Source organism: Prionailurus bengalensis, chromosome C1 (assembly GCF_016509475.1).
Source record: "Prionailurus bengalensis isolate Pbe53 chromosome C1, Fcat_Pben_1.1_paternal_pri, whole genome shotgun sequence".
In the NCBI taxonomy this organism is placed as follows: Eukaryota; Metazoa; Chordata; class Mammalia; order Carnivora; family Felidae; genus Prionailurus; species Prionailurus bengalensis.
The window spans coordinates 162,088,665-162,112,743 of NC_057345.1; the positions used below are offsets into that span (position 1 = coordinate 162,088,665).

A 24,079-nucleotide genomic window follows, 5' to 3' on the forward strand; every position below is an offset into this window, starting at 1 on the left:
TGGGACACTTTTATGCTGCAGCCACAGAAAACCCCCATCCAACTATCATGAATATCAGTTATTCAAGGGGGAAAATTCAAGGAAGGAAAAATTAATTAGTCATATTCAGGAAGTCTTGAGATAGGAGGGCTTCAGAGTTAATTAAGTGACTCAAAGACATTACTAAGGTCATATGGCTCTCCCATTTTGTTTTTGTTTTTGTGTTTGTTTTTGTTTTGTATATGTTTTGCCATGCATCCTCAGGTGTTGGTTTTTGTTCTCAGACTTGACCCAAATGATTGACAGCTATAGCAGTTAGAGATATTACATGTATTGGGAGGGGAAATTCCCCCCTACCCTTCATGATTCTTTTGGCTGGTCCAGTAAATTGACACAAGACAGATTAACAGGAGAAAAAAAAATTAATTTCGTACATGCAGTGGTCTCACAGATATGGGACCTAAGAAGTAACCATAGCAATCTGTTTATATACCTTTTAGATAAAGAAGCACTAAGTTTGTAGAAAACCAATGACAAAGAAACTTAGACTTGGGTACTAATTAGTGAAGAAACTAAGCACGGTTTGTTTATAAAACCTTCTCAGCCCTGAATTCTCTATCTCTGGTGATAAGGATGTCTATCTCCTGGTGCAGGAAGGGTACCTTTCACATGGGAGACTTATTTCCTGCTTTCTGGGGGACACAGTAGAGGGTCAGAATGTCCTTGCACTGACTGTTTCTCAATCAGCTTTAATTCAAAATAATCAATATGCCACTTTGGCCTTGAGCCCCATCACATGCCAATACAAAGATATCCTGTTGTGTCTATTTTCCTCTTGTGTCTATTTTCAGAAGTCCCCAGTAGACTTCCTGTTTGCTGGCCAGAATTGCATCATATGCCCACATCTAAACTGATCACTGTCAGAGATAATTGGATCACTGTGATTGGTTTGGACCAATCATGATTACTCCAGTGGAGCTAGGGAAGAAACCCTATGCTCAGAGCTCACAGTCCTGTAGAGGAAGGTGGAAACTTGTATAAAATCTGTGTTAACTTAGATAAGAGGAGGGGAGGTATCATTCTGAGTGGGAGACCAACAGGGTCTGTCAGATATTACTGTTGAAAATTTGGAAGACAAGCAAAATAAAAATCATGTACAATCCCCAAACCCAGAGATTGCTATTAACACTTTATGTGTTTCCTTCAAGATGTCTTCCCACGTGTATCCATGCAAACATAGTCATACTTCTATTTAAAAAGTCATCTATACATACTGTTTTCAAGCCAGTATATCTTTTTCTTATAGATATCGGAAACTTCATTCTTTTGGGGCTGAGACTCTGTTTTCAGTTTCTTAAAACCATTTTCCAAATGAATCCTCCATGATTCATTTTGTAATGTAAAATTGATTGGTAAGTGAGAATGTCTTTGGAGGTCAAAAAGTTCATGACAGGGAAAACCCTAACTCTCAATAAAGTCACTTACAAAGACTGGGAATAGCAGAGTTATTGGAGAGGCCAGCTATAAACCCCTTAATCTCTCCTCTTAAGCTTATTATTGCACTTGTGTGGGGTGCCATTATTGTTCTTGTCTTTCTGAAGCATGTCTGGGAGAGTTTAGAGCAGCTTGTCGTCATTATTATAATGGCTTCTAGAAGCTTGCTCTTACGCAGGGAGTGCTAGCCTTGCCAGAACTCAGCTGTCCCACTGAGTTGTCATGTGATTCATTTAGTCACTTGACTTCTGACTCTAATTGTGAAACGAATTTTAAAATATCAGATCATTCAATCTAGTTATTTAGCCAGGATATTTAAAAGGATAGTTGGATTTGTATGAGATTTTTGAACCTGTATTTCAGAATGATTTTCCAAAGTACTGGTCTTAACATGGTATAAGAACTAAGGTTCTATCTAAATATCTAAGTGTTTTCTCTCTAAGATTACAAAAGTAAGATAAAATCGGGTTCAGAAATTTCTGATGAGAGTTATTTCCAAAGAGTAGTTAACTCCTAATGCCTAAAAGCAATGAATTTATAAAACAAATAAGAAAGTGGACAGTGATGGGGCGCCTGGGTGGCTCAGTAGGTTGAGCATCTGACTTTGGCTCAGGTCATGATCTCACAGCTCGTGAGTTCGAGACCCGCGTTGGGCTCCGTGTTGACAGCTCAGAGCCTGAAGCCTCCTTCCGATTCTGTGTCTCCCTCTCTCTCTGTCCTCCCCCTCTCGTGTTCTGTCTCTCTCACTCTCTCAAAAATAAATAAATGTTAAAAAAAAATTTAGAAAGTGGACAGTGACAATACTAGTTAAAAATTTTAAAGCAGATTTTATTTTTCTTATTCATTTATTGGTTAGCTTAAAAGGAGACATTCTATTAAAAACTACTTTTAATGCAAATAGATTTAGGAAATGGGGGTGATAGGATAGAATTTTGTTGAATCAAATAACCTTGTTAATATGTACCCCATCTAGAGTAATAATTTTCTAAGAATTGCAATACAATGAAATGTATTTAAGATAAATTACATAGAACATTAGTGAATTCTTAAATTCAAAGGATCTTCTAGCATTTAGGGTTATCATCCCTTATTACTTACCCAGTAAATATGAAAGAGTTCCCTTTAATAGAGTTCCACTTCATAGAATAAATAAGATATAGCTTTGTTGATAGATGAGGAAAAGAGAAATACGTCAAGCTTTTCTGAGAACAGATAGAGGAGGGGTGGTAAGCTTTGCTAGATCCAAGTCACGCTTATAATGACCAGTGATAATATGGTAAAATCAGCTTATATTGGTATATTTACCTTACTGTTTCCTTTTCAGTATTTCGCCAGGGTGATATTGGAACAAACTGGTATGCTGTCCTGGCAGGGTCTTTGGATGTGAAAGTATCTGAGACCAGCAGTCACCAGGTAAGATACCTTATCTTTTTTTTTTTTTAAGTAGGATTTATTAGTATTATTTTTAAAGACACATTAGGTCTATATATTTTATGCCATCAAAATTACATTTTCAAACTTTCAAAATGGCCTCTCTCCCATAGGAAGGAGTTCAACAAGTGTTTGTTGAATTCTTTTATTAAGTTACTCGAGAAGCATATATATTGCATGTTTTCCATGGTTTGAGTATGGTGACAGGTATTGGAACACGAAGTGCAAGAACACATTGCCTGCCTTTCAGGAGCTTGCCATCTGTTGGGAAATGCAAACAATTCAATTGCACAGTTATATATTGATGTTGTGTAAGTTGAAATGTGAGCAAAGGGGACAGAGAATCAAGTCTTCCTGGGTGTCTCCTCCTTCCTCCTTCTGGTATCCTAACTTTTCTGTGTCCTAGATGTGATCCCTCATTAGCCCTGTAGGTGCCACAGCGATGCAGGAGAAATGTGCTTGATACAGTCTCCCTAAAAATCTTTCACAGTTGCTCTGCCTCATCTTCTCAAATGTGGAAGGGCTAATAATATATATGTATTTTCCTAAAGTGTGCTACTTGCTTACTTGATCTTCATTAGTGACCTTTGAGGAGCTTAGCATCCTAGGATATAAAATTCATTTTCTCTCTTTTCCTCTCACAATATTTGTGAATATTTAAAATTGAACCCAGACTCTTCTTTCACATCTGCAATGACCCTTGTTCATCCTTATCCTTGGGGCCCAAATGTACAGAACTTTCCTGTTTGGAGTCAGGAACCTTGAATCTCAGAAGTCTAAAGGCCACCTTCAAGCCTCAGTATGAAAACGGCCCAAGTTTTCTACCTGCATATTCAGGATTCATATAAAAACTGATGGAAGAGAATTGGCTAATTGTAAAATCAGAAAAAATTATCAAGAAAAATGTATAAATCAGCCAAGGGAATAAATAGCCTACAGCCAAGTATCATGTTTAAGACTCTGTCTCTAAGCCTTTTTCATATGTAACATACTCCAAATGGAGACACATTTATGATGCATTAAATCTGAGATTAAAAATTTTCAGGCATATGTGTGCATATTGGAGTCAGGGGCAGCCAACCATTTAAAAATGGAAAAGTATCCTAAAGATTGTTGATAAGGTGGGCATTTAGAGTTTGGAATATAGCTGCCAATGTTATTCCCACTGTTATGGATGGGCAGAGTCTCAGGCCAGTGCGCAAGTCCTGCTTAACCCATAGATACTTTTTCTGTGCATCACTACATAGAACTTTCCATTACAAACTGCCTGGGACCTGTGCCTGTCAACCTTGTTGGTACTGTCCCTCTCCCCTTCTCTCACAGAGCCAGTTATCTCCTGGAGTTCAGATGCCAAGGTGAGAGGTGAGTTTTTTATTCTTGTAAGCTGCCTCACTTTCTCAATGAACTGAGAGAACAACTACATTTCTTGGATATTTGCCATGTGCAGGGCAGTGTTCTAAGCACCTGATAGGTATTTATTTACTCCTTTAATCCTCACAACAACCCTACGGGATAGGTCATATTACTGTTCTCGTTTAACAGATGAGGCAGTTGAGGCCCTGACTGGTTAAATAACTTGCCCCAAGTAACCTATATAGAAATTGGGGGAACCACACTTCAAACCCAAGAAGTCAGCACCTGAACATAGGCTCTTAGACACTGCTCTGTAATTTTGACTCAAAAGAACTGTGATGAGGGTTTCCTGGGTGGCTGAGTCAGTTAAGGGTCCAACTTTTGATCTCAGCTCGGTTGCTGATTTCAGGGTCGTGAGTTCAAGCCCCACATTGGCCTCTGCTCTAGGTGTAAAGCCTACTGAAAAAAAATGTGGTGACTCATGCAAGTTCCCTCTTTCTGTGTCATCTTTTCAGATTTCCCCATGTCTCTTATCTCTGCACACCTTCCACCTGCAGACTGCTGTCCTGGAGGGTATCCTCGGGCTCCTTGCCCAGGGCTGTTCCTGATGTTTACCTTAACCGGGTCTCACTTGTGTGGAGGTGTGGAGGGGACAGGACCTGTAGAGAATGGTTCTCCTTGCTCCTCCAGGTGGTTGTGAATGAGTGCTGATGGAGAGAGGGGAAGAACTGGAAAGAGATGGTGAGGAAAGAGAGGAAAGGGGACAAAGATGAGAATTAAGGGGGAGAAAGGTGAGAAGGAAAGGAAAACAGAGAGGAAAGAGAAGAAGGAAAAAGGCAGAGCAGATGTACCTAAGGGATGATAAATAACATCAGCATGAATATACTGACACATCAAATGTTCAAAGCTGACATGAGATTTTGATGGTATTAAGATAGTATGGCCAGAAGCTCCTGGAATATTGCCCTGGACCAATTTTCTCATCATGGGGTTCTAGCAAGAAAAGATGAGTAACACTTTGTTATTAACTGTGGGGTTTTAAAAATCTTAACAGACTTTTAACTTTAGCTGTGGTTTTGATCTCAGACCCAATTCCTAAGCTGGGCTTGGTCTTCTCTTAAGTTGTTAGGAGTTACTAGCTTTATACCAGATCTGGTTTACTGCCTCCTGTGTACTTCACCCCACACTGTCCAACCAGGGTTTTCTGGATTGATTTATATCACTAAGATATACGGAAGAGAAAGCTCATTGATGTCTACATCCTTCACCTCTCCAAAGAGGAGTCTGAGAAACAGAGAGGGCCTAGCCTTCCAGCCAACTCAGACGGTCACCCGCAGGACATGGTTACAGCCACCTGGGAGAAAGAAGCTAAAGAGAATGAGCAAGATGGCTGAACCTCCTCCCATGGCAAGTTGCTTGACAGGGAGAAATAAAAAAGCCACTTCCACCTGTGCTAGCCTTGTAATGGGCCCTGAATCTCTGCCCTCCAGTAATATGACCAAATCAGGGTGATTAGTAAGCCAATCAGAGTAGTTCTTTCTATAAGTCAAAGTTCTCCAGAGAAATAGAACAAATAAAAGATAGACAGATAGATAGATAGGAATTTATTTTAAGGAACTGGCTTATGTGACTGTGAGGGCTGGTAAGTTTGAAATCCATATGGCAAGCCAGCAGGCTGGCCATCAGGCAAAAGTTGATGCTGCAGTCATCAGTCTGAAAGCTGGAAACCCAGGCAGAATTCCTGTGTGGTAGTCTGGAAACAGAATTCTGTCCTCTTTGCGAGACCTCAAGAGAAACATGTTTGCTCTTAAGTCCTTCAATTGATTGGATGAAACCCACCTGCATTATGGAGGATAATTTGCTTCATTTAAAGTCTACTGATCATAAATGTTAAAGACGTCTAAAAGATATTTTCACAGCAAAATATAGACTAATGTTTGACTAAACAAACTGGTTGCCATATTCAAGTCAACACATAAAATTAACTATCAGCTGCCTCAGTTGGGAGTGAAATGGGGTTGGATAATGGGCCATGGGAGGAGAAGCAAGGAAAGACCTACAATTCCTACCCCTTGAGACCAGCAACAACTTTGCTAAGTGCCTTCACTGTGTTATACTTGCTAGGGATTCTGTGTGCATTAACTGACTTCATCTTTTGGCATTCATGTTCTGTTTTACAACTGGGCTTGGAAACAAAGCTCAGCAACATCAGGTGTAAATTTCCCTGGGTCATACAAATTTATGTGGCCAAGTGAAGATTTGAATTCAGGTCTGACATATTCCAAATTTCACGTTCTTCCTGCTGCTCACACAGGAAAAAAGGTGAGCAGGGAAGTAAAAGAAAAAAAGAAAAGTTAAGAGACTAAGATAGTGAAGGACAAAGAAAGGAGGTAACAGCACAAAAGAGTGAAATCTTTATAAGTGGGTAGGGCAGTTTCTTGCTAGCCTGACCCTCCATTTTCATTCAAGTCTCTTAGTGGCCTTTCTTCTCATCAGAGGGTCAGAAATCAGAGATGGTGATGATAAATTCCCAAACTTAGAATCTCTAAGTTTCAGACATACCCTCAGTGGGGTGTTAGCTGAGCCAGAATGGCAGGATAAGAGCAGGAATAGATCATGGTAATGGAGCGCCCACTACAGGTAGCTGTGTGAAAAGCACTTTTCAAGCATTTTTTCATTGGCTATTAAGCTACAGCCCCCTTCCCCACCCCTGTTTAGTGCTATTATTAGTGTCACTTTACAGGTAGACGCTAAATAACTCTCCCAAGGTCACTCATCCATTAGGTATCGGAGCCAGTTCTTTGAGATTCTGAGGCTGAAGTTCTTGACCATTATGGCTGTATAGGTGCCAAGCAGAAGTAATAATGAATGTGGGGAGAAGCTTTTCCCCTGCAGCTCAGGCAACCACCCGCTGATTCCAGCTCAGAGCTCCACACCTCTCATCTCCAAGCCACCTTGCAGATGTTTGCTCCACCTGAGACATAATATCAGGGAAGACCCACTTCTCACACTTTGCTGGGCTGCCCCTGGATGTGGGTTCCTCCTTCCACCACCTTTTAGATCAGTTAAATGAGCATGGTCCATCCCTTCAAAAGGTTTCTAGGCTAGAAGGTGGGGTAGATAAGTATGGGTGATAGGGGAGGGAGATTGAGGTACTATGTCCAAGGTGGAGGTGATAGGGTTAGAGTTTGGGTTGATAGGATGTATGGGGGCTGAGAGAAAGTGGGGATCTGGACTTGGTTAAAGAGGTGGATGGTGATGCCAGTAATTGAAATAAGGGCACATAAGAAAGAAAGCCCTTCACATATTCTGATACAGTGTTTCTATGTCATGTATTTATTAGGCATTATTGATCTGATGGAATTTTTTTTCTGAACAAAATCACCCTTTTATATGGTGATAGGAAGAGATAACTATACATAAATTTGAAGAATACAAATGGCATAAATATTTTATTTGGCTCAGAAATTTATATTACCTTTCTGCCTGTTTTAATATAATACTACTTTTTCTGCCTTTTCATCATTCCCTTATACTTTTTTGCTCACTGGATTAAAAAAGCACAGCTTCTTGCCTTCTGTATGATTGGTTTTGCAGGTTCTTTTTGAATTCTTTGGACTCCAGGTTGAGGGTCACACTTATCTCCCATTAGTGGTATCCTACGAGCATAGTTATAGTAACTCTCCTCATTTAGAAGCCATTTCACTTCCATTGTTTTGTTTGAGCTGCCCTAGTGAGCAGACCCAAGTGTGTTGTAACTTACTCAAGTCCCATGTGAATGAGTGGTCTGTTCAAGATGATACAGTGGTGACCCATAGAGCTGGAAATCCCCATGACTTCCTTACTCAATCCAGTACTCTGCTCTTGTCATCCTTACCTTTGGCCAGCATGTGTGGCCATTTGTGTGGATGTCTGTAAGGGGTCTTCAAAGGGTACTTGCTCCCAAGTGCCTCCCGGTGTCCATGGGTGGTGGTAATGTATAGATCCTTCTTTGCCCTCTTGGATCACTGGTGCCCAAGATTCTAACAAAGAAAGCTGTTGATTCCACATTTTGGAAAAGTATTTAAACCACTCCACTCAGTGGTAATGTAAGCTTCAAGCCCTTTGCTGGGAGGAGGGGATAGAGACAAAGAGCCATTGGACTGTGGGGAACAAGGATGGCTTACCTCCCAGTTTTGCTTGGAGTTGGTCCACCTGGTCAGTTTCAAAACCACAAGTGTGCCAGCTGGGGAGGCATGACTTAGCAGGCAGACTCTTTCTCATCCTGTGGGTCTGCTCCCAACTCAGAGCACATCAGACACTGGTGCACAATCCTGCTGAGTGTTGGTTGGAACCAACTTCTCTCCCTCTGACACAGGCCTTTCTGGGAAGAGCCCCAAGCCAACACTGTTCCGCTTCCGTACTTCCATTGCTTTCATTTCTTTTGCTATGGACTTGAAACTGTGTTTGTTCTAAGAATTCTGAGAAATACATAGACTATTCTGTTCTGTTATTTTGATGAACTTGTGGAGACAGCTATCCTTGGAAATACCTTCCTATGCATTATATTGCTTCTACTACTCCATAAACAAAGCTTACTTCCAAAACACTTGTACCCCATTTCCATATGTAATTGTCAGAGGCGCACCTACCAGCTTTCTAGGCACTTTTCCTGCCTTGAGCATTCTTTGTGTTACCCCTTGAAACTCAGAGTGCTCAGCAAGGGAACCTGCCCACAGACCACGCCACCAACCCACTGTGTCCCAGCTGGCTCACATGTTCACAAAGATTTCTACTTGGCAGCACAGATCCTATCAAGGATTAATCTTTCCCATTCCCGCCAATACCTGTCCCCACCCTTAGTCTCTTCCCTAAGCCTAACCAGGACACAAATGCCCTCAGACATCCACAGTGGAACTCTTGTGCTCAAGAACTTGCCTGCCTTGAGTGCCTATTTAACTACACGGCCTGAAAGTTAGAGAGTTTATGTTCCCACTAGAATGAAAATGCTATCAGTGTACTCTTTTCTTATTAATACTTGAATGGATTTAGAGTGAAAAGTGGATATTGGAATAAATTATACATAATAAGTAATACACGCAAAAACGATAAATAGGCAGCCATACTCAACTCTGTGTGTGTGTTTCAGAAAGCGCATACGCACGCGATGGGGAGAGAGAGAGAGAGAGACAGAGACAAGGTCCTGTTTTTCTCTGCAGATTTTATAAGTGAAGGGCCTTTTTGGCATGGTAAATATTTAAACCCTGGAAATATATAAGGTTTAAAAGTTAATCTTTGCACCAAAAAAGTATATTTTTCCTATCGCATGAAAGAAGAATTTCTTCTGACTGCTAAGTGACTAGAAGTTCATGCTGCAAAATAGAGAGTAAGATGGTGTATCAATTCATTAAAACTTCTACATCTGTATAACAGATGCTTATTTAAAGTATTTTTACCTAATGCAACACACAGTGGTTATAATCAGACCTCTTTTGAAATCCTCTCTCTGCGACTTCATTGTTGTGTGACCTTAGGCAAGTTAGATTACCTATAAGTTGGGGATTTCTACCTTAAATGAGTCAATGTATACAAACCACTTCGTGGGAAGCTTGGCATAGATCAGGGGTTCTGGTACTTTTTTCTTACTAATTCCAGAAGGAAAGGTTTGTTGCCTAGAGTGGAGTGCAGCCTGTTGCAATGCCTGCAATGCTCTCATTTTATCACAAGAGGGCAGTGCTAGCATAGAGAAAGCAGGAAATGTGCTCGGTATTAGAATGGCAAGCTGTTCACCGATGTTATTCAGCCATTCTCTGGGATCAGAGAACCCTGGCTGCTGTTGGCACTTGCACTTTATTCACCCTCTCATCTGTTTCGGTAACATTCTCTGGCAGTTTTTAGTCCAATTTTGGAAAAACTATCTCTCACTGGTACTTCCCCCAAAGTAAAATGTGCTTTTATTTGCCCTCTTTTTGTCTCTACAGCAAAGATGTTTTTAAGCGTTGAATTTTTGTTTATGAAATTTGAAGGACAGACTTGTTTCTCTATCATGTGGCTCTCTCTATCATTCTCTGTCTTTCTGTCTTAGCCTGTCTGATTCTCTCATTTACTCTCGTGTCACCCCATTATTTTCAGACAGAGAACATTGCTATCATCAGGGAACATTTTCTGAACACATTTAATGAGCCCATGAAACGTGAAAGGTGCCAAGTCCATAGTGGTGGTTTATGATCTCTTATTACTTGTCTGTTCAGGTCATGTTATTTGTTAGGAACCCATCCGGAGTTTATTTAGCATCCTGCGCGAGGCTTCCACACACTGTGTTTAGTTTTGTTGCCATGTAATTCTTTGTTTGGGTGGATGCAGGACTGAGCCACGGTGCAGGACAGATTGGCTTTCTGCTGAAATGAAGCTGGCCTCCCTGATTCAGTTATTGGAATGCTAATGCTAGTCCCTTCTCATGTTCTCATCGAAACTTCCTGCAGCCAGCTTGCCTGATCTCCTTAAGCTGTGTCTAACACTGTGATTCCAGGGAAGTGCTGTAAAAGTAACAAATCTGTCTTTGCTGTCTGTTAGAAAAAAACCACATTTGACTTGGAAGTATTTTGCCTTTGTGCTTGGCAATAAATTCTTCAGACAGCACATACAATTTAATGTCTTGACAAATTTTTATTTTTTAAAAAGACTTGCAGCATTCAGTAAATTCCAATACTAAATTTAAGCTCATGAAATAGACCCAGGCACTACCAAACTTAATGGCAAGTATTGGCCATAGTCCTAAAATAAAAATATTGTCAGAATATTTGCTTTGTAAGAATTTACGTTTCAGGGTCTGTGCACTTAAAGGACCAGTTTGTTCGCTGATGTTAACCCAACATGTATCCAAAACAATAAGTATGCCATGAGACAGTTAACTTTTCTTGAGCTATTAATACAGAGTGATTTAGATATACTTACTAAAAAAATCTGATACCCCTTGAAGTTAAAGGACAGTTTAAGAAAAAAAATCTTGATGTACTGATCAGAGAAAATTCTTATGTCTGTTTGTTGATTGCTAGTTATTTTAAATTTCATCAGGCTGTAACTTGTGTAAGTTGGATTTCTGTGGATGCGTATAGACATTTGCAAAGCACGTGTTTATTACCTCTGATATCAGTGATACACAGCCATTGGCTTTCTTAACACCGTTCCTATTTTCATAGTGTAGCTTTGTTTATAGCGTAACAAACAAATAAAATGCTTCATATGAGAACACCTGCTTTAAGAAAACCTAGCATATCATAATTCAGATGTACCAAGCAGATAAATTAAGGGGTGATTAGTAGCAGCACAAAAGGATTCTTTGATTTTCAGCAGGATTCATCAGAAGGGTTCCTTTGAATGCAAGCTCCCCCAGAGAGCTGAAGTGTTTTGCAGATCATTCAAACCACTTGACATCCAGACTGGGAGACAGAGAAACTTAGAATTTAAGTGTTGAAAAACCATCGTTCATTGAAGATTAACACAAAATGAATGTAGAGGTTCTCTGTTCTTTCAATAATAGAAAAATGTAATTTGCTTTTTAGTAATATGGTTAACCTAAATGTGTATATAAACATGACAAAGTCAGAAATACTATTTTCCATTATTTATGGAGCACCTACTATGTGCTAGGGACCGTCCTTGACTCTGTGTGTTGTTTTATTTACATTTAATCCTGCTTGTGCCCATTTCATAAATGAGGATATTAAGTTTCCTGGGATCATTTTACCCAAAGCTGCAAGACCATGATAATTGGCAGAGAACAGTTTTGAATCTAGGTCTACGAGGGCTGTACTTTTGTCACTACACTCCAGGGAAGTTTCCTGCTGAGCTTGGAGTGTTCTGACTCTCGGTGCCGCCACATGCGTGTCCTTTGCCTAATACTCCCTGCCTTCCATCAGGGTGACTTTACTGACGTGTTTGTTAACCTACTTAACACGAACGTTTATGAATGGAGATAACCAGACCCTGCCTATGCCACTGAAATACATACTGTGCCAAGATAATGTTCACGACTTCAGTTGGTGCTTAGCTGGGCAGAGGAGGTGAGCCTGAAAACTGGAGGCCGTCTATGGTGGAGCTAGGAGCTGTCTAGAGGGCATGTTCAGGTATGCCGGGCAGGACATGGAACGTGACTGAACACTGGAGCAGCGCGGCCCCCAGGTTAGTAGAGTGCAGGATGGGGTAGGTCTAACTAATGGTAACATGATGGGCTATAACTTGGTGATCAGCAGGGAGTCAGGAAGTGGGCCCAGTGATGGAAGTGGGCAGCCAGGTGGGCTGACGAATAGGCCTGGCCACAGAAGGATGTTGGAGAAGGATGTTGCCATACATGTGTGTATGGCAAGGATGCTGGTGAGGGCTGTCAGAACTAGACGGCCATTTTGAAAAGAATTAAGATACCAGATAGGTTATTAAGGCAAAGACACAGAAAGAAAGGCAGTAACTCCGTTCTCCCACTGAGGTAGGAACTCCGTTGTTAGCAACTGGGGCACAGGATCAGAGTAGGAATAACTAATGATTGCTTACATTTCTCCTAATGAGTTAAGAGGTTGGTGCCCTAGTCTGGGATGGATTTGACCCTCTCAATGAGGGCCAAGCGGACCCCAGTAATGAAAGGAGGGTTAGAGAGGGAGCGGTGCTGTTTTCTATTTTCCTGGAGATTGGGACTTAATATATATAGATAAATGTATGTAAATAAAAATACAGATTGACTGACTGAAGGAAAAAACCTGTGTGGGTTTAATTATTACTTTAATTGATTTTTCTACTGAGCCTTGGCAAGTGGTACTTAACATCTCATATGATCATTGCAGAGGTATATGCAGAGGTGATTAGACTTACTAGTTCTCATCTGAACTCCTACTCACTAGCCATGCTCCTGGACAAATTCCTGAACATCTCTGGGACTGATTTTCCTCAGCCTGTGAAATAGCCATGATGTTGCAGAATTGTTCTAATACTGCCATCAGTAAGAATACCCACAATTTATTAAACATTTCTTTTCAGTCAGGCTCTGTGTGAAGCAGTTTAAATGCATTATCTCATTTAACTGTTGTGAGGAATAAATAAGGCATCACAGTCAAGATACTGGCTTAGTGCACTCACACACGTGGAGATCCATGTACATGCTGACGCACTGTAGAATGTGTACCATTAAGGATAAGTTGGTTATTAAGTGTTTTAGAGGATAAGAGAAGGAGTGACCATGTTGACTGATAGGTGAAAGAGAGTTGCATGAGATTGGAGGAAGAAACCAGATGACATGTCAGTGACATGCCACAGGTCACTCCTTTTTTGAGCACCCATGACCCCTACTTATATACTAGAATTGGCGTCAGAGACCCAATATGCTTTACTAATAACACGAGGAAGTCTTTCCCTGTGTCACCCAGGGGATCTTGCACTTACTGTGTGTCTGCTGCAAAGCAGTAAGTGATAAGCTGGTCTCTGCCCCTTTTACAGAAGTCCCTTTGGGAATGCCGGTTCAGCCCTGTGCCTCCCCGGAGGTCTCAGTGTAACATAGGACTCACAGCCATGTTTGGCTAACCCACTTGCTTGTTTTGGGTTTCCCTGGAATTCCACCTAGAGCCTAAGATTGAGCTGTAAGTGGTTATTTTTGAAGATGACCCCAGGAAGCCTTGTAAGGAAGTGGAAAAGTGAGACATGGAAGGAGGGAAAGCCAATAAAAGTGTGTTAAGATTTCAACTGAACTCACTCTTCCAGGCAATCCTCCACGAACCGTGTAGAGTTAGGAAGCTCGGGTATTTATCTTCCTCCTCTCATGCCTCTTTGGTGGAGGTTGCCTCTTGCAGGCATCGAGTGCCCAGCACTCTGCCCTCAGGTGGAGCAATGCAGATGCCTGAGAGAGGAAGCCACACGTGTGTATTGCAACTGTCCCAAAAACTACAATGACTTTGGGGTTGGGGTGAGGTGAAGAGTAGGGAGGAGTCCGGCAGGACTCCAGTAGCATCTGCTCAATCTACCTTCCTATGTTGAAGACACTCAGAGTTTTAAATCTACATTTCATATTTGGAAATCCTTAAAGTAAATTGCCATCTTATCAAAATAGAACATTTCTTCTGTTAATATTTTATATTCCCTAAGCAGGTGCTGACCAGTGTCTTCAGTCTCTGTGTCACTATAAATATTTTCTTTCTGCACATTAATCTGAGAATGAGCAGAAAATAAAATAATCTGAATAGTCTCTATTGAACATGTATGGAGACATGAGCAGATCTTTAGAGTATGTGTAAACTTTTTTATTTAAAAAATTTAAATTTATTTTTGAGATGGGGAGGGGCAAAGAGAGAAGGAGACACAGAATCCGAAGCAGACTCCAGGCTCCAAGCTGTCAGTACAGAGCCCGATGCGGGGCTCTCACCCATGAACCTTGAGATCATGACCTGAGCCGAAGTTGGACGCTTAACCAACTGAGCTGAGCCACCCAGGCGCCCCTAGAATATGTGTAAACTTTAGAGAAATAGTAATATTACATTCAGAAATGGATACTTACAGCCCCAGCCAAAGGCATGCATTCAGCCTATCTGCAGGGGTTCAAGGTTGGAATTCTGACCATAGGGATCTGGTTAGATGTTAGTGTGGACCAAAGTCAGAGGGCTCCCACCTTATTGACTTACATTCATTCAACGTTTCAGTGTGCATATTCAGCAACCTATCTTGGCTCTGTTAAATGAGAGAACATTAGATTGCAAATTTCTCTTTTGATAATTCTCTTCTAAGCACATTGCAAGGCCCTGTCTGGGATTCAGAAAATAACATTCATGGACTATAAAGATAGTAATTAATCTTTAGAGTGAAAATGTTTTTCTCAGGACCTATCTCTTCCCAGTGCCCAACCCATACTTCCCAAACCCATTCAGATTTCTAGGTACATTTGTCCTAAAAATAGTGAGTCTGCTGAAAGCTACGTTTGAACTTAGAAGCAATTCTCCTTCCAGACGAGGTTTTCTACTCCTAACTTTAAGATCCTGCCTTGTGTTTGTGACTCCCTGTCTTTAAACTTAAGAAGACCAAAAGAAGACATCCAGATGGCCAACAGGCACATGAAAAGATGCTCAACATCGCTCCTCATCAGGGAAATACAAATCAAAACCACACTCAGATATCACCTCATGCCAGTCAGAGTGGCCAAAAGGAACAAATCAGGAGACTATAGATGCTGGAGAGGATGTGGAGAAACGGGAACCCTCTTGCACTGTTGGTGGTAATGCAAACTGGTACAGCCACTCTGGAAAACAGTGTGGAGGTTCCTCAAAAAGTTAAAAATAGACCTACCCTATGACCCAGCAATAGCATTTCTAGGAATTTACCCAAGGGATACAGGAGTGCTGATGCATAGGGGCGCTTGTACTCCAATGTTTATAGCAGCACTCTCAACAATAGACAAACTGTGGAAAGAGCCTAAATGTCCATCAACTGATGAATGGATAAAGAAATTGTGGTTTATATACACAATGGAGTACTACGTGGCAATGAGAAAGAATGAAATATGGCCTTTTGTAGCAACGTGGATGGAACTGGAGAGTGTGATGCTAAGTGAAATAAGCCATACAGAGAAAGACAGATACCATATGGTTTCACTCTTATATGGATCCTGAGAAACTTAACAGGAACCTATGGGGGAGGGGAAAGAAAAAAAAAAAAAAGAGGTTAGAGTGGGAGAGAGCCAAAGCATAAGAGACTCTTAAAAACTGAGAACAAACTGAGGGCTTATGGGGGGTGGGAGGGAGGGGAGGGTGGGTGGTGGGTATTGAGGAGGGCACCTGTTGGGATGAGCACTGGGTGTTGTATGGAAACCAGTTTGACAATAAATTTCATATATTAAAAAAGAAATAAAATAAACTTAAGAAGACCACATATGAAGGAGGAAATGTGGGAAGGATGGGTTCCATGTTCAGTTCTGGTGGGAGAGTGAGGGACACTGGAAATGGGCCAAGATGATCAAAGGGCCGAGGCTGGGTGCGTCTCCTTGCAGAGGTCTTGACACATGAGGTCAAGACATGTGTCTTGACACTTGGCACCCGGCAGGGCACTGGCAGCACTAACAGGACTAATGTGGTGAGATGTATAATGCTCGGGTAATTGTTAAACTCTCCAGGGGAGAGCCGAGAATACCTTCAATCCTTTGTCCATCACGAGAGCTGTTCACTAGCGAGAAGCCAGGCTCATGTGACTTTCACAGCCTACTCTTTCTTTGTATACCTCTTGGTGACAAACTACATAGCCAGGGATAGGAGGTGAGAGAGGAGAAGACTGTTTATAATCCATAAAAATCTACAACTAGCTCACAAATAACAGATCGTCATAGTTCCTTTGCATTATACTTTGTGGATAACCTTAGATATTTAAGCTACGTGAACAGTGGCAGGAGTAATATTAATGGTTCCATACCTGTCAAGCTTTAAAATAGAATTTTACACTGAAGGTACAAATTAGGCAAAAGAAGCCTTTCCAAAGGGTGCAGATGATAAAGTAGGCCAGTAGGATTCTCAAGGCAACCTGATATTCTAGAGAATTTATGGAAGTCTGTGATTCATCATAATCCCTCTTGTGCTTTTACTAGAGTTTGAAAATTATTCAGAGATACCTAACTCGCTGAATATTGATATTTCGGTTCTGGGGATATTTTTCTGAGTGAATTTGTCTGCAACTGCCTCTCTAGAAAATTTATTAGCAAACTATTCATACATTTCCCCCCAATCTTTCATTCTTTTCTGAGATATTATTGATTTTATTTTCCTAAACACAATTTTATATGGTAATATCTGGGCAGAAGCAATTTGCTATGGTTCAAGGAACTGGATTCTTATGGGCATTTGTCTTAGTAATGTGATTACAGAGTCACTAACTTGATCTTAATAACGTTTGCTTATTATCGTGTCTTAAATGCATGAAAGGAAAACTGTTTTCTAACTCAGAGGATTACCCTTGTGTATCTCCGTTAGTTGATAATGCCCTGCAAAATTAATGTCCAGGTGGCTTTGAGTGGCTATTGCATTATTTGAAACTAGTTAGGATTAAATGCAAATATTATCACCAATGTTGCATGCAGATTGGAAATTACTTTTTTAGTATACCTTAAGAAACTTTTAAATCACTGATTCACAGCAGTTTATAAACTGGCCACGCTGCACTTCATCTGATGCTGTTTTTACTCTATTGTGGCTGCAGGAGGCAGCATGATACAAAAGGCTCGGAATCTATAGTCAGATAACCGTGGTTAGAATCTGACTGCCTTACTTATTGTTTGTGTGAACTAGGGCCGTGTTAATCAACTACCCTGACCCTCAGTTTCCTCATCTCTTCAAGACAGGCTGACATACAAGCACCCCCATTCTAGTTTCCTATTGAAATATTGTAACTGCAACCTTCTCAGTAAAAATCTCTGTTCGTTTTCAAAAGATTCCCTCCTTTTTTTCTTAAAGCAGATAGTAGTCATATAAAAAGATAATACTGTCCACAAAAAGACTTGAAGAAGGTTACTGCTAGCAGCTTTATTCATAATCTGCCTAAACTAGAACAGTCCAAGTGTTCACAAATAGAACAATAGGTAAGCAAATTGTAACATATCCATGCAATGGAGAATTACTCGTCAGTAAAAGGAAAAAAAATTACTGATCCATGAGACAATGTGGATGAATCTTAGAGACATTATGTGGAGCAAAAGAAGCCAGACACCAAAAAGAGCATATTGTCTGACTCCTTTTACATGAAGTTTTAAAACCAGCAAAACTCCTTTATGGTGATAGAAATCAGAATACTGATTACCTCTGAAGGGAGGGTCTTGATTGGAAAGGGGCATGAGGGGAATTTCGGGGTGATAGGGATGTTCTATGTCTTGATTTTGGTGATGATTACGCAGGTGTATATATTTGTCAAAACTTGATGAACTGTGCAGTTGAATCGCGTGCTTTACTGTGTATAAGTTAAACTTAAATTCAAAGAAAAGACAGCTCACCCATGTCGATTAAACGTTTAGTTTTCTCATGACCGATTTTTGGGATTCTCAGGATGCAGTGACCATCTGTACCCTGGGAATTGGGACAGCCTTTGGAGAGTCCATTCTGGACAACACACCCCGCCATGCGACCATCGTTACCAGGGAGAGCAGTGAACTGCTCCGCATCGAGCAGAAGGACTTCAAGGCTCTATGGGAGGTGAGCCCCAAGGCTTCTCTGTCAATTAACGTAGTTGCGGAAAAGAAAAGGAGCTGCCACGTGGATAATGGCATTACAGTCAAGCCTTAATGTGTTCTGTTCCGAGCTGGTAGATGGAATTTAATTTTCAGAACTTGTTTTTGAAATGAGTGAGTGAAAAAGCCATTTTGACATAAGACATCCCCACCCCCGCCTTTTTTTTTTTAATTTAGTGCTTGCTCAATTTTCTGTAGTTTGACATACCTTATAATTATTTCTTGAATGACCATAGACTGTTTTATGTATTTCCTCCTTCCTATTCCACAGATGTATTCTTAACCAGGGAACAAAATACTTTGACATTTTCTTTTGCATTTTAAAAATCATCATTGACATGTTTCCTGGTAAAGTGGAATGAATGGGGTTAACATCTGCTTCATTTAAATGCTTTTAAAAATGATGTGCCCTGCAATAAGGTATGGGAAATGAGGGACATAAAGATGTCTGGTTACTTGCCAACTTCAGAATGCATTGGTGGCACAGCGGTGGATGGATGCGACCGGTGCCGGTGGCTTTTGCATTTACCACTGCTTACCAGCGCCCCTTCGGGTATTGCACTCATTTGCAAGAAGTAGGGGGAATAAATCATCTTATATGTAGTAATGGCAAATGGAGCACTTAGAAAGGCCCAGCTAAACCTTGCATCTTTTACGCTCATTCCTTTTCAGTTCTGCAAGCTTCTGATTTTAACCTGTGGTTGTTCCTTATCTTTGTCTTTGGCTCAGTATGTCCAAGTGTTAACCCATCGAGCTGGCAGGCTTTGCAACTTGTCCCGGTGTGGCTAAGATTTTAAACTTGATCTTAAAAGAATTTTGTGTAATCAAATAGTTTCCTCCAGAGCCAAACAAATGACAGATGCATTAAGGGAGCAAACCTGCAGGTGAATGAGTGATGCTTTGCCTTAAAAGTCCTGCAAAGCCTTGGAAGGCCTTGGTGGTAAAACCTGTTACTTTTATTCTTGGCAGTAGTGAATAAATTGCGGGGTTGCTTGTTTGAAATGTTCCTCTTAGAAAATATTAAAGAGCTCCAACTGCTCTGTAAAGTTCAGAGACAAAAGCTAGTTTTAGGAAGGCAAAGCTGAAGTAGGTTTGCATGAGGTGTGTGTGGAGAGGTTTTCTGTCAATTAAAAGGGACCAAGCTTGAGGCAAATAAGCCATTTTTTTTTTTTTTGGATCTTTCATTTTTAAAAGGTAAACTGAACAAGTCTTTTCCAAAAAAGAAAATTTGGAAAACTGGCTTAAGAACAAAAATGATTTCCACCTGTGATGTATGTCATTATAACTGCTTTTGTCTGTTATGACTTTTTCAAGTTGCTCATCGAGGATAGTTTGTGGAAATATTTAAAATTTTATTTTAATTAGGAGCCCTCAGTACTGTGAAGGAAGTTCCTGAGAAGTAGCTACCTGTGAACATTTTTGAAAAACTTATTATTACTAGGAAAATTTTCAAACATACAGAAAACCAGAAAGGATAATACAGTGAACACCCGTACACCCCCACTTAGTTTGGCAGTTGCTGACATGTAGCCATATTTGCTCCATCTTGTCTTTTTTTTTTTTTTTTTTGCTGAACCACTTTAATGTAAATGATAGACATTATGACATTTCATCATAAATATTCAGCATAATCCTAAGAAAAATAGAATATCCTGCCACATACCCATAATACCATTATTTCACTTACAGTACTAAAGATAACATCCTAATATCTAATATCCAGTCCGCGGCTCAGATTTCCCCATAAATACCCATAAATAAATATTCAACAAATATCTTTCATATCTGTTATATTTCAAACCAGGTTCAAATAAAGAACCACGTCTTACATTTGATTGTTGTATCTGAGTCTCTGTCCCTCTCTCTCTCCCCCCCCACTCGTCCTCTCTCTCTCCCGTTCTCTCCCCCTCTCCCTTCCACCCTCCCTCTCTCCCTTCTTTCCTCTCTCTGTCTCTCTCATCCTTTCCATGGCATTGGCTTGTTAAAAAGGCTGGGTTAGTTTCTCCCAAATTCAATATTTGTTTGATTATTTTCTCATGGTATCTTTTTGTACCCCTGTTCCAGGGTTTTCTATAAAAGGAAGTTAGAGCTAAAAGCTTGATTAGATCAGATCAAACATTTTTGTCCAGAAAGCTTCAAAGGTGATAATAAGTACATCAGGAAGTTCATCATGTCTGGAGGCTTTACTATCGGTGATGCATTAGTGTTATTAGTTTGAGTGTGTCGGTAGACTTCAGTTGAGTACATTTTAGTACTATTTTCCACAGATATTTCCCTTAAAGGAAAATTATTAAATGGGGGTATTGATATTGAGGGTGGCTTTGGTATCCCCAACCTTGCCACATGATTCTGCAGCTCAGTGGATCCAACCCTTAAAGTGTAACCTCAGTGCAGATTTCTGATGTTCCCTGCCAGTGACTTAATTGAGCTGAAAAGAATGGACAGAGTTTTTGTCTGACTTCTTATTTTACAGGTGGGGGACTGGAACCTCATAGGGAGTAAGAGATTAGTCGCATACTTCATTTTATTTGCCTGTTCACGTAACTAAGTTCAGAGTGCAAATTACATGCTCAATCAGCATTTTAACAGGCTAAAATGGAAATGCAAGAAACTCCATCATCTACCAATGCATGTTAATCAGAACTTTATTAATGGGCACAATTGTGCATATATATATATAGTACATGATAATCCTAAGAAATTGTAAAATTCCAAATTACTTTTTTTTTTTTAATTTTTTTTTCAAAGTTTATTTATTTTTGGGACAGAGAGAGACAGAGCATGAACGGGGGAGGGGCAGAGAGAGAGAGGGAGACACAGAATCGGAAACAGGCTCCAGGCTCCGAGCCATCAGCCCAGAGCCTGACGCGGGGCTCGAACCCACGTACCGCGAGATCGTGACCTGGCTGAAGTCGGACGCTCAACCGACTGCGCCACCCAGGCGCCCCCAAATTACTTTCTAAATAAAAAAGATTGACTTGTTTATTTTACCATTCGTTTTTTAAATTTTTTTTCAACATTTATTTATTTTTGAGAGATGGAGAGACAGCGCATGAGTGGGGGAGGGGCAGAGAGAGAGGAAGACACAGAATCTGAAGGCTCCAGGCTCTGAGCTGTCAGCACAGAGCCCGATGCAGGACCTAAACTCACAGACTGTGAGATCATGACCTGAGCTGAAGTGGGACGCTTAACCGACTGAGCCACCCAGGTGCCCCTCTACCATTCGTTTTTTAACAAATACTCATTGAGTGTCTCCTATCAGGTATAGATGCAGCAGCAAACAAGACTGACAGAGCTCCCTCTCTCCAGGAGGACTTCTGTTTTACTTGGAGAACACAGAAAATAAGCTACCAAGTCGTAATAGTATTTCAGAGTATAAAAATCATTATAATTAAGTGTTATTTCTATTTGAATTTGAGGGATCCATTGAGGACACATATGGCACTAATCTGCTAGCAAAATATCTGATATTCAGAATACCTATTCCTTGTTTATGTTAGATAATGGAGTTTATAACTCAGCCATCTATTACTCTAGTAAATAATACCCATTAGCAAAATTAAAACCCAAACTCATACTGTCAGCTGAAATCTGAGTGAGATCTGCAAGCCAAGCATTAAAAGGAAAGCATTATGTAGGGAAGGATTCAGGTAGGAGCCTCATCGAACTGTAAGGTGGCAGGAAGAAGGCAGCAGAAAGGTAAGCTGGATAATAGTGCCTCTCTTGTTGGCAAGGTAAGTAACTCAGTGTTGGGCTACAGGATAGGGATAGTAAAAACTAGGTAAGCTGAATCATGGGTCTAAATTTGCATGCTCATCTCATTTGACTAATTACTTTTGAAGAATGTCATCCTGGGCCCATTGCATGTCAAGTACCCCCTTGATTAGCTTTGTCTCCTTATCTACGTATGCCCTTGTCACTTAAAGGGGACAAAAGATAAAACCAGGATTCTGAGTTATTTCTTCTCACTCTGAAAGTTACAATCTGTAACCACTACCAGGTAGCACAGTCTAAAAGTAGCTCTTTAACAGGCTGAGCAAATAGTCTATTTTAAATCTTACACTTGGGACTTTAATGGCAACACAAAGCTAGGGAATCCTGCTTCCTTTCCTGACCAAAGGCAAGTTTCCTCAGCTCTCTGCAGGAAGAGAACACACTCAGAGACCTACATGTGAGATTTTGAAATCCTATTCAATTTCATCCCGGATACTTCTTGCTTTATATTGTCTATTATGTTGTAAGTCAAGCTGGTAACACCTAGAGTATTTAAAAAAGTGATTCCCATAAATGTAGCCAGAGCATTATTCAATAACCAATAAATCAGAAAAAGTATTCCCCAAGATATAACAGAGGTAGCATCTTGATGCTTTTCTTTGCATCCTGCGTCTTTCCTAATGAAAACTATTTTCTTCCCTGTTCTTCCATGTTTCAGTTGCTAATTTATGGTCAGATTTGAGAACATTGGGTTGCTCCGTCTTAAAACTAGGTCATGTTTTCTTAAGTGAATATGGTAAATTTATTCAGAGTTGGTTGATAATGCATCCCTCCTCTCACGCTTCTGTGATATTAAAACTCAATAAAATATGTGAACCACAGTATAAAACATCTCATTTTTCAGCAGTATATAGGTGATGGAGGGAGAGAAGGAAGAGGAGAGGAGATAGTTCTGTTTCTGAATCTCATTCAGAAGGAAAATAATTGAAAAGTCTTGGAATGTCACGTTCAATGCTTGAGACAACCATAAATTTAAACTTTGTGCCACTTGTGGCATTGCGTACCCTCCGTGAAGTTAAATGGCAGAGTAGTTAAGTGTAGACTTGGGAGTTTTAAGCCAGTTATTAATATTTGATCCAAGATTGTGTGACTGCTGGTGGCTCTTGGACTAAATGAAGAACTGATTTACTGTCCAATTCCCTGAATTTCTTTGCAGCACATATAGGATAAGAAGGCTTCCAATGGTTACAAATGACTACAACAAGAGTTTTTGGGTTTTTTTGTTTTTTTGTTTGTTTTGTTTTCTTGTTGACTTTCCATCTAATGGTATATCTGTATGAAGATGCTTTCAGCTTTGTAGCATGTATTGACATCTCTACATAGACTATTCCCAATACATGAAGTTGGATGAGGAGGTGAGTCCAGTGTGTTCAGAGAAGTAGATTCTTGATCAGATTCGTAACAGACACTATTGAGAGGTCCTTGAACTTGTGTGCCACCTCCTGTTTAGCTGTGTTTCAGTTGCATGGACATCATCTGGCCAAAAGCTTTCCTTCACTGTGAGCCATGTTTGAAAATGTTCAACATAACAATATGTGTCTATGAATAAGTCATTTGAAATTTAAAGACAGCAATAAAACTACAGAGTCTAAAAATAAAAGCAGTATTTTAAATTTATAGTCTGACCCATGCCACAATAAAATTGATTTCTTGGCTGTAATTGTTACCCAGAAACTTCTTGGCGCATTTTGTGAATTTATTCTAACTGAGGGATCCCATGTCACAGAGAACCATTGCTCTGATGTAATGATTGTTATGGGACAGTTTATTCCCCAAATGTGTCTGTGGCCTCAGCAAATATTGTTAAGTAACTGAAAATCCATTTCATGCTTTATG

General features: G+C 40.3%; 1 protein-coding gene across 3 annotated transcripts in view; it reads left to right on the forward strand.

Annotated features, from left to right (window-relative positions):
- The window catches only part of RAPGEF4 (Rap guanine nucleotide exchange factor 4), a 290,524-nt gene that overhangs the window by 49,763 nt on the left and 216,682 nt on the right, over positions 1–24,079 (forward strand). For all 3 annotated transcript variants that reach the window (XM_043577056.1, XM_043577057.1, XM_043577058.1), the window contains 2 exons: positions 2,798–2,886; positions 18,288–18,434. In XM_043577056.1, coding sequence (XP_043432991.1) covers positions 2,798–2,886; positions 18,288–18,434 — 236 coding nt within the window. Of the gene's footprint in view, positions 1–2,797; positions 2,887–18,287; positions 18,435–24,079 lie in introns of those variants that run through there.